The following is a 12,418-nucleotide window of genomic DNA, read 5'->3' as shown; positions in this document are numbered from 1 at the left end:
CGCGTCGCGTTCGGGCTGAACTGGTCTCGATGGAACAACCCCAGAAATCGCATTATAGATCCATTAGGGGGTTGCAATGAAATCCATCTTTGCTCATGCTTAGGAGAAAGGCTGTTTAATCTTTGGGTGCATGGATGGGTGTTAGCTGTTCAGAGCACAGCAGCACACACACGTCTGTCTCTGCCCAGCTCAGCTGCTTTCACTCTACTGTCATCAAGCATGTGTGCGCGGCCCCAAATAGGAGCGGAATGGGAGCGGAGGACGGTCCTTGTTCGCTCCAAGCTGTTCTGGTGTATTTTATAACTACTATAACGGTCACCATTAACTGTTAGTGTTTACCGGTAGGCCTAACTTATTTCGTATTTGGCTATCTCTACTACTGTGATATTCTGAATAGGCCTATCCCATTATGATAATTATTTTTCGCGTAAAAAAAAGAATGAAAAAAAAAGAAAAAAACCTGAACCCATTAATTTCGAACTTCGATTGCCAACGTAACGAACGAACGTTCGAATCCCCGAAGGTTCGCTTGCAGCCCTAGAAAAGAGTCGGGCTGGCCCTGATCGTCCTCCGAGCCACTCGGATGGGCTCCGAGTGGATCTGTGAGACCTCACGCTAGACGACATTCATGCCCTGGAGTTCCGGGGACCCCCGGGGACCACCGCCAAAAAGCTAAAAAATGACCAAATGATCCCCCCAAAGGGGCTGCTCACAGGGAATTCCCGGGGACCACGACTCCTGGTGCTCCGGAACGACGCACCAGGTCGCGCCCCTAGTGGAGGACCCCCCGCCACTGCAGCGCAAATAAAATGCTGTAACTCGATCTAGGAACGACCGGGAGAGCTGGGGCCGGTACCCACGCGTCCGCCTCGGCAGCCCGGAGACGGCCGTTCATAGAGCGCCACCTAGTGGCAGACCCCTGCAACTGCAGTCCGCTAAAAAGGCTTTAACTCGGCCCCGGAGCGACCGGGAGAGACGGGGACGGCACCCAGGGGGTCCCCGGCGGCAGGGCCACCGCCTGGGCCCCGAGGGACCCCTGGAGCTCCAGGGACCCCCAGGGACCCCAGCGCCACCGGGAAAAGAAATATGGAAAATACTCAATTAGCCGATCTACAAGCTATTGCTCCGGATCCAGCCTACTGTAGGCTAGTGAAGCCATCTAAACTCTCCACTTCCCTAATCTATTCTCCCACTGTGCTGGACTTGGATGTGCTGGGCTGTGCTGGACTCTATCAGGCTCTGGTGGGCTGTTTTTGGCTCTGGTGGGCTGGGCTGGGCTCTGGTAGGCTATACAGGGCAGTACTGTAGTATAGCCTAGGCATGTTCTGGTGTAGATGGACACTAATATGGGTATAAGTAACTCAGAGTGTACTAATGGAACCAAATGGACCCTACTAATGGAACCAAATGGACCCTAATATGGGTATATGTAACTCAGAGTGTACTAATGGAACCAAATGGACCCTAATATGGGTATATGTAACTCAGAGTGTACTAATGGAACCAAATGGAGCGGCCCTGCCATGAACTAGAAACACCACATAGTGTTGTCTTGTATGCCTGTTTACATCTGCCCACACTCATAATAGTATGTTGGTCCGTCTTTAGAACACGAAGGGTTCCCAGTTCGATCCCGGGCTCCCCCTGAGTTAATGTCGAAGAGTCCTTGAGCAAGACTCTGAACCCCTAACTGCTCCTGATGAGCAGGTTGGTGCCAAGCATGGTTTCCTCTGCCATCGCTGTATATGAATGTGTGTGTGTGAATGTAATGAATGTGTGTGTGAATGGGTGAATGTAGTGCACAATCTATGTAAAGTGCCTTGGATAAAAGTGCTATATAAATGCACCATTTACCATTTATGGGATAGGTCAGGGGTCTTCAATAGGGGGTCCGGCACCCCTAGGGGGTCCTCAGAGCTACTGCAGGGGGCCCTGTTGTAACAGAATGTGTGATAGGAACGTCTTTAGTTCTGTTGTAACAGAATCTTTGTGTGACGGGAACGGTGTACATTACACCCCTATTCTGAGGGAAATAGCAGATCTACAAGCTTGAGCTTGCAGTCCGGCTATTTTAGGCAAAGAGGTTTGATGTAGAAGTAAAACATAAGTGGAGACCAAGTACAGCCTTGTTAAGCATTTCATGTCATGAAAGGTGCTCTACAAATAATGTTTATTACTAGTAAGACGCCTCAGGGCGACATGCGACCTTGCAAAGGTCGCGCCAATTCTTGGCCATTTGGCCAGTGATGTATATCGGACCAGTTACCCATATATGGAGATCCATGTACTGTATATAGTACATCCCTTTTATGCCCATACATGGAGATCCCTGTCTGAACCAGCCACACAGATATGGGCCATGTCTTGGCCATCTGGCCAGTGATATAGTATATATCAATGACATCAGGGATCTTCATACATGGGCATAAAAGGGATTCTGGGAATACCCATATATGGACTTTTACATAGGTGATGTCACCTATGATATCACCTGTGATGTGTCTGGTGTAGTGCTGTGCACCCTGGTCTGGCCTATTCAAGCCAGGTCCAGCCTGTAATGGCCTGGTGGAGACATCTAACTACCCCCCTTCCCTGGTCTATACTCCTACTTGGCAGGACTGGGCTGGACTTAGGTGTGCTGGAGCTCTATTGGGCTCCTGTGGGCTGTATTGGGCTCTGGTGGGCTGTGCTGTGCTTTGCTGGGCTCTGTTAGGCTGTATGGGGCAGTACTGTACTATAGCTTAGAAATATTCATGTAAAACTATTGGCTGTGGCGTGCACACAAAATCATGTGGTAACTTAATATGGTTATTGTGAGGCTGAAGATGCTTTCCATCATAGTGACATGCAGAAAAAAACTGTCCATATAGTATGGTTTACATAGAAGTCATGCCTTAGTGTACACGGCCAATAGTTTTACATGAACATGCCTAGGCTATACTACAGTACTGCCCTGTATAGCCTACCAGAGCCCAGCCCAGCCCACCAGAGCCCAAAACAGCCCACCAGAGCCCAAAACAGCCCACCAGAGCCTGATAGAGTCCAGTCCAGCACAGCCCAGCACATCCAAGTCCAGCACAGTGGGAGAATAGATTAGGGAAGTGGAGAGGTTGGATGGCTTCACTAGCCTACAGTAGGCTGGATCCGGCTTGAATAGGCCAGACCAGGGTGCACAGGACTGCACCAGACTCCACCAGGCTGCTCCATACTCCAGCCAGCTCTGTAGATCCTGTGTACACGGCACTCCTAACTCGAACGGTCAAGGGAAAGGGTCGTTTTAGGCGTCAAAACGGGCCCTTTGTCCTTAAAATGAATAAAAAAATCTAAAAAATATGTTTTGTTTTAGGCCGGACACACTTTTCATATTTGAAGCATGCCTGATCCGATGGAATGGGTTTCGTGTCTCTCCAACACTTTGAACCCTTTACGATTGCGAAAAAGACACCGAAACCCGGATTTTTGTCCTTAAAATCAATTAAAAAATCAAAAAAAAAAACGTTTGTTTCACGCAGGAAACACTTTTCATATTTGAAGGATGCCTGATCCGATGGAATGGGTTTCGTGTCTCTCCGACAATTTGAACCCTTTACGATTGCGAAAAAGACACAAAATTTGCACGCCACCAACACGATTACACATTCTTTCGGATAAAATACACTTATTCTGACTTACTTTTTGACGCTGAATCCAACAAACCCGGTCTCGTGTCTCTACGACACTCCTAACTCGAAAGGTCAAGGAAAAAGCCACTGTGATAATAACAATAGTTAAGCCGTACACGATAGGGAGTTCCAATAGAAAAATATAAGCCTTGTGTACAATATAGGCTCGAAGTACACGCGAGCGTACACGCCCCCATAGTTATAATGGGGCGTGTACGCTTGCAACAGGGTGTCGTGAACGGCACCTGTGCCGACTACAATTTCCCAATGGAGGGCAGCAGAGAGCCATTTGTTGAAATCTAATAGGCCCATCCACATGTTTTACAGATCTAATTGGCCCATCCACATGATTTGTAGATCTAATTCCATCAGCAGTTCCATACCATGATTTGTAGCTCTAAGTCCATCACCTGTCACATCCACATGATTTGTAGATCTAATTCTAAAACCAGTCACATCCACATGATTTGTAGATCTAATTCTAAAACCAGTTACATCCACATGATTTGTAGATCTAAACCATACCACAATTTGTAGCTCTAAATCTATCACCTGTCACATCCACATGATTTGTAGATCTAATTCTAAAACTAGTCGCATCCCCATGATTTGTAGATCTAATTCCATCGGCAGTTCCATACCATAATTTGTAGCTCTAAATCCATCACCTGTCACATCCACATGATTTGTAGATCTAATTCTAAAACCAGTCACATCCACATGATTTGTAGATCTAATCCTAAAACCAGTCACATCCACATGATTTGTAGATCTAAACCATACCACAATTTGTAGCTCTAAATCTATCACCTGTCACATCCACATGATTTGTAGATCTAATTCTAAAACTAGTCGCATCCCCATGATTTGTAGATCTAATTCCATCGGCAGTTCCATACCATAATTTGTAGCTCTAAATCCATCACCTGTCACATCCACATGATTTGCAGATCTAATTCTAAAACCAGTCACATCCACATGATTTGTAGATCTAATTCTAAAACCATTCACATCCCCATGATTTGTAGATCTAATTCCCACCAGAGCCCATTATTATAGCCTTCCAGAGCCCAGCACAGCCCACCAGAGCCCAAAACAGCCCACCAGAGCCTGATAGAGTCCAGCACAGCCCAGCACATCCAAGTCCAGCACAGTGGGAGAATAGATTAGGGAAGTGGAGAGCTTAGATGGCTTCACTAGCCTACAGTAGGCTGGATCCGGCTGTTATAGGCCAGACCAGGGTGCACAGGACTGCACCAGACTCCAGCAGTCTCCACCGGGCTGCTCAAGGCTCCCGCCAGTCCTGTAGCTCCTCGTTGATGGGATTATCCACTGTGTACACGGGCCCTAGTTTCTACATGCCTTAGTGTACACGGCCAATAGTTTTACATGAACATGTCTAGGCTATACTACAGTACTGCCCTGTATAGCCTACCAGAGCCCAGCACAGCCCACCAGAGCCCAAAACAGCCCACCAGAGCCTTTGTGACAGGTGATAGATTTAGAGCTACAAGTTATGGTCTGGAACTGTCGATGGAATTAGATCTACAAATCATGGGGATGCGACTAGTTTTAGAATTAGATCTACAAATCATGTGGATGTGAAAGGTGATAGATTTAGAGCTACAAATTATGGTATGGATTAGATCTACAAATCATGGAGATTGGAATGGTTTTAGAATTAGATCTACAAATCATGTGGATGTGACTGGTTTGAGAATTAGATCTACAAATCATGTGGATGTGACAAGTGATGGATTTAGGGCTACAAATTATGGTATGGAACTGCTGTTGGATTTAGATCTACAAATCATGTGGATGCGAATGGTTTTAGAATTAGATCTACAAATCATGTGGATGTGACAGGTGATAGATTTAGAGCTACAAATTATGGTATGGAACTGCCGATGGAATTAGATCTACAAATCATGGGGATGCGACTAGTTTTAGAATTAGATCTACAAATCATGTGGATGTGACAGGTGATAGATTTAGAGCTACAAATTATGGTATGGATTAGATCTACAAATCATATGGATGTGAATGGTTTTAGAATTAGATCTACAAATCATGTGGATGTGACTGGTTTTAGAATTAGATCTACAAATCATGTGGATGTGACAGGTGATGGATTTAGAGCTACAAATTATGGTATGGAACTGCCGATGGAATTAGATCTACAAATCATGGGGATGTGAATGGTTTTAGAATTAGATCTACAAATCATGTGGATGTGACTGGTTTTAGAATTAGATCTGCAAATCATGTGGATGTGACAGGTGATGGATTTAGAGCTACAAATTATGGTATGGAACTGCCGATGGAATTAGATCTACAAATCATGGGGATGTGAATGGTTTTAGAATTAGATCTACAAATCATGTGGATGTGACTGGTTTTAGAATTAGATCTGCAAATCATGTGGATGTGACAGGTGATGGATTTAGAGCTACAAATTATGGTATGGAACTGCCGATGGAATTAGATCTACAAATCATGGGGATGCGACTAGTTTTAGAATTAGATCTACAAATCATGTGGATGTGACAGGTGATAGATTTAGAGCTACAAATTGTGGTATGGTTTAGATCTACAAATCATGTGGATGTGACTGGTTTTAGAATTAGATCTACAAATCATGTGGATGTGACAGGTGATGGATTTAGAGCTACAAATCATGTGGATGTGACAGGTGATGGATTTAGAGCTACAAATTATGGTATGGAACTGCCGATGGAATTAGATCTACAAATCATGGGGATGCGACTAGTTTTAGAATTAGATCTACAAATCATGTGGATGTGACAGGTGATAGATTTAGAGCTACAAATTGTGGTATGGTTTAGATCTACAAATCATGTGGATGTGACTGGTTTTAGAATTAGATCTACAAATCATGTGGATGTGACTGGTTTTAGAATTAGATCTACAAATCATGTGGATTTAGAGCCACATGATTTGTGATGGATTTAGAGCTACAAATCATGGTATGGAACTGCTGATGGAATTAGATCTACAAATCATGTGGATGTGACAGGTGATGGATTTAGAGCTACAAATCATGGTATGGAACTGCTGATGGAATTAGATCTACAAATCATGTGGATGGGCCAATTAGATCTGTAAAACATGTGGATGGGCCTATTAGATCTCAACAAATGGCTCTCTGCTGCCCTCCATTGGGAAATTGTAGTCGGCACAGGTGCCGTACACGACACCCTGTTGCAAGCGTACACGCCCCATTATAACTATGGGGGCGTGTACGCTCGCGTGTACTTCGAGCCTATATTGTACACGAGGCTTATATTTTTCTATTGGAACTCCCTATCGTGTGCGGCTTAACTATTGTTATTATTAAATATGATTACATTATGAAAATAGCTGATCTACGAACGATCTAAAAATCATGTTGCTTAGTAATGTGTGTGTGTGTGTGTGTGTGTGTGTGTGTGCGCGCGTGTGTGCATGTACGTGTGTGTGCGTGTGCGTGTGTGTGCGTGTGCATGTACGCGTGTGTGTGTGTGCGTGCGTGTGCATGTACGTGTGTGTGTGCGTGTGCATGTACGTGTGTGTGTGTGTGTGTGTGTGTGTGTGCAGCGGTTCCTAACCTGCGTCTAGAAGCTCTCCATGTGTCTAACTACTGTACTCTCCATGTGTCTAACTACTGTACTCTCCATGTGTCTAACTACTGTACTCTCCATGTGTCTAACTACTGTACTCTCCATGTGTCTAACTACTGTACTCTCCATGTGTCTAACTACTGTACTCTCCATGTGTCTAACTACTGTACTCTCCATGTGTCTAACTACTGTACTCTCCATGTGTCTTAACTACTGTACTCTCCATGTGTCTAACTACTGTACTCTCCATGTGTCTAACTACTGTACTCTCCATGTGTCTAACTACTGTACTCTCCATGTGTCTAACTACTGTACTCTCCATGTGTCTTAACTACTGTACTCTCCATGTGTCTAACTACTGTACTCTCCATGTGTCTAACTACTGTACTCTCCATGTGTCTAACTACTACAGCGGTTCCAGTAGTAACAGTAACAGTACATGTGTGTGTGTGTGTGTGTGTGTGTCTAACTACTACAGCGGTTCCAGTAGTAACAGTACATGTGTCTATTCTAACTACTACAGCGATTCCAGTAGTAACAGTAACAGTACATGTGTGTGTGTGTGTCTAACTACTAGTGGTTCCAGTAGTAACAGTAACAGTACATGTGTCTGTTCTAACTACTACAGCGGTTCCAGTAGTAACAGTACATGTGTGTGTGTGTGTGTGTCTAACTACTACAGCGGTTCCAGTAGTAACAGTAACAGTACATGTGTGTGTGTGTGTCTAACTACTACAGCGGTTCCAGTAGTAACAGTAACAGTACATGTGTGTGTGTGTGTGTGTCTAACTACTACAGCGGTTCCAGTAGTAACAGTAACAGTACATGTGTGTGTGTGTGTGTCTAACTACTACAGCGGTTCCAGTAGTAACAGTAACAGTACATGTGTGTGTGTGTGTGTGTGTGTCTAACTACTACAGCGGTTCCAGTAGTAACAGTACATGTGTCTATTCTAACTACTACAGTGGTTCCAGTAGTAACAGTAACAGTACATGTGTCTATTCTAACTACTACAGCGGTTCCAGTAGTAACAGTAACAGTACATGTGTCTATTCTAACTACTACAGTGGTTCCAGTAGTAACAGTAACAGTACATGTGTGTGTGTGTGTTTAACTACTACAGCGGTTCCTAACCTGCGTCTAGAAGCTCTCCATGTGTCCGGTGTGGACGACATGTCAACACAGGACATCTTTGATTACTTCAAGGAATATCCTCCTGCTCACATAGAATGGATAGACGATACTTCCTGTAAGTACCTTACCTTCACTATATATACCTTACCTTCACTATATATATACCTACCTACCTACACATATATCCTCCTGCTCACATAGAATGGATAGACGATACTTCCTGTAAGTACCTTCACTATACCTTACCTTATCTACCTTCACTATTATATACCTTACCTTCACTATACTGTATACACCTACCTACCTACCTACCTACACATATACCTACCTACCTACCTACCTACCTACACATATATCCTCTGCTCACATAGAATGGATAGACAATACTTCCTGTAAGTACCTTCACTATTATATACCTTACCGTATCTACCTTCACTATATATATACCTTACCTTACCTTCACTATATATATACCTTACCTTTACTATATATATATATATATATATATATATATATATATATATATATATACACCTACCTACTGTACCTTACCTTCACATATATAAACACAGCACAAAAAGAAAGGAAACTTGATTCGTTCCATTACATCTCCCCTTTAATAATACCAATTTGTATTGTATTTTATATCATTTTCATTGTTGATTTGTCCCCTTTACAACGAGGTACAGCTTGTAAGGATCAGGCATTCGAGGCATGAGCTACACAGCCAAACGTGTGGGTAGCGCTGAAAGTTTGCCAAAATGGCTTGCAATTCTGTTCTGCTGGCATTTACTCTCGTGTTGGGCTTCCCTGACACTGAGCTTAACATTAACTCTTACCATGCCACAGAGGTAGATTGACGTAAATGGGCCAAAAGCCGTCAGTGCCAATGACGTATTTTGACGTATATAATAAAAATTGATTATTTTTTTCATTTTTTTTTTTTTCATTTTTTTCAAAGATGTCAAAATGACCTGAGATCAGAGAGATGCTTTTCTCTGTTTGTGTGTTGGCTCCCTCGTTTAGCTGATTGAGAAAATGTGTGTCCATTCTAGTGGATGGACACTTTTTTTGATTCATTCAGCTCTATCTCTGGAACCATTTGTCTGATTGACAAAATTATTTTTGCCACTGAATCACAACAACTGTGTCTGTTTCTGTGGGGAAGAAAATCTAAAAAAAAAAATATTTATTTTTTCATTGCATAGTAAAGAAAAACATCAAAATCCTGGCACAGGGACCTTGGGGCCATTTTGGCCTGGCATGGAAAGTGTTAGCAAAGTGTAAAAATGGCCAATATGTGTTGTTTTTTCTTTTCCTTATTACTGTGGGAGAGTGCAATCATTCAATGCTCCAAGCAACAAAGGTGAACACCAAAAGAACAGTATTGCAGGCCTGCCAGGCCATTTTGACCATTTTGACCACACGTTTGGCTGTGTTGCTCATTCCACGAATGCCTGATGCTTACAAACTCAATCTCCTTGGAAAGGCGACAAATCAACAATAAAAATGATATAAAATACAATACAAATTGGTATTATTAAAGGGGAGGTATAATGGACACATAATGGACACATATATATATATATACCTTCCTACCTTCCTACACATATATATACACCTACTTACCTACACATATATATACCTTCCTACCTACACATATATATACACCTACTTACCTACACATATATATATACCTTCCTACCTACACATATATATACACCTACTTACCTACACATATATATACCTTCCTACCTACACATATATATACCTTCCTACCTACACATATATATACACCTACTTACCTACACATATATATACCTTCCTACCTACACATATATATATACCTTCCTACATACACATATATATACCTTCCTACCTACACATATATATACCTTTCTACCTACACATATATATATACCTTCCTACATACACATATATATACCTTCCAACCTACACATATATATACCTTCCTACCTACACATATATATACCTTCCTACCTACACATATATATATACCTACTTACCTACACATATATATATACCTTCCTACCTACACATATATATATACCTTCCTACATACACATATATATATACCTACTTACCTACACATATATATATACCTTCCTACCTACACATATATATACCTACTTAGTACTTACCTACACATATATATACCTTCCTACCTACACATATATATATACCTTCCTACATACACATATACCTTCCTACCTACACATATATATACCTACTTAGTACTTACCTACACATATATATACCTACTTAGTACTTACCTACACATATATATACCTTCCTACCTACACATATATATACCTACTTAGTACTTACCTACACATATATATATACCTTCCTACCTACACATATATATACCTACTTAGTACTTACCTACACATATATATACCTTCCTACCTACACATATATATACCTACTTAGTACTTACCTACACATATATATATACCTTCCTACCAACACATATATATACCTACTTAGTACTTACCTACACATATATATACCTTCCTACCTACACATATATATACCTTCCTACCTACACATATATATACCTACTTAGTACTTACCTACACATATATATACCTACTTAGTACTTACCTACACATATATATACCTACTTAGTACTTACCTACACATATATATACCTTCCTACCTACACAAACCCACATACACATACTGAAGCAGTAATCCAGTTAATACTCATTTTAATCATGTTTTACTGACAAATAAAGAAAAGTCTTATTATTTATAATAATATTAAAGTTTAATCAAATAAAGAAATAAAAGTGTTATTATTTATAATAATACTAAAGTTTAATCAAATAATGAAATAAAAGTGTTATTATTTATAATAATACTAAAGTTTTATCAAATAAAGAAATAAAAGTGTTATTATTTATAATAATAAATAAAGAAATAAAAGTGTGATTATTTATAATAATACTAAAGTTTAATCAAATAAAGAAATAAAAGTGTTATTATTTATAATAATACTAAAGTTTTATCAAATAAAGAAATAAAAGTGTTATTATTTATAATAATACTAAAGTTTAATCAAATAAAGAAATAAAAGTGTTATTATTTATAATAATACTAAAGTTTAATCAAATAAAGAAATAAAAGTGTTATTATTTATAAAACTAAAGCAGTGAATGGGTGTTTGGTCTCCTAGGTAACGTAGTGTGGCTTGATGATGTCACTTCCTCCCGGGCGCTCATCAACATCAGCCGTATGCCCGACCCCAAGGTCGTTGACCCCAAGGTCGTTGACCCCAAGGTCGTTGACCCGGAGACAGAGGTCAAAGAGTCAGAGAACCCCCCGCCCCCCCACAGAGAAGGTATGGTGTGTGTGTGTGTGTGTGTGTGTGTGTGTGTGTGTGTGTGTGTGTGTGTGTGTGTGTGTGTGTGTGTGTGTGTGTGTGTGTGTGTGTGTGTGTAGGTACATGATGTGTACATATATGTGTATATATTTATGTATTATGATGTATGTATACTGTGTGTGTGTGTGTGTGTGTGTGTGTGTGTGTGTCTGCAGGTACAACAGGCCACACCTCTGATGATGATGATGATGATGGTGATGATGAGGAAGGGCAGGTGGAGGCAGGAGGGGAGGAGTCAGGAGAGAAGCCCCCACCCCCCACCTCTGACATCACTTCCTGCCCCCCCACCCAGGTAAACACACCCACCTCTGACATCACGTCCTGCCCCCCCACCCAGGTAAACACACCCACCTCTGACATCACTTCCTGCCCCCCCACCCAGGTAAACACACACCACTTTATCTGTTAGTATGCAGTCTGACCCACAAAATGAAAACAGTTTGTTAAGATGACATCATGATGATGACAGCCTACTAGTCATTTATACCAAGGTTTATACCATTGCATTATGTGTGTTATATGTGACTTATGTTACCTCCAATTAGAGAGCTTCTGCTGGGCACAGATTTGGTATAGAATATATATAGAACACA

The 12,418-nt window shown here is 41.4% G+C and overlaps 1 protein-coding gene across 1 annotated transcript in view; it reads left to right on the top strand.

The window, feature by feature from the left end:
• Window positions 1-12,162, top strand: part of LOC308280940 (nuclear cap-binding protein subunit 3-like) — a gene marked incomplete at both ends in the record, with an annotated part of 34,636 nt that extends 22,474 nt beyond the window's left edge. Inside the window, 3 exons of the mRNA XM_080755239.1 lie at window positions 8,406-8,531; window positions 11,619-11,783; window positions 11,981-12,162. Of these exons, the coding sequence (XP_080611365.1) occupies window positions 8,406-8,531; window positions 11,619-11,783; window positions 11,981-12,162 (473 nt within the window). The remainder of the gene's footprint in view (window positions 1-8,405; window positions 8,532-11,618; window positions 11,784-11,980) is intronic.
• Window positions 12,163-12,418: the final 256 nt, after the last annotated feature.

This window comes from Nannobrachium achirus, assembly GCF_963921795.1.
Source record: "Nannobrachium achirus genome assembly, contig: SCAFFOLD_134, whole genome shotgun sequence".
NCBI classification, from domain to species: domain Eukaryota; kingdom Metazoa; phylum Chordata; class Actinopteri; order Myctophiformes; family Myctophidae; genus Nannobrachium; species Nannobrachium achirus.
The sequence above is the reverse complement of the archived record's forward strand: the minus strand, read 5'-3'. Positions and strand labels throughout refer to the sequence as shown.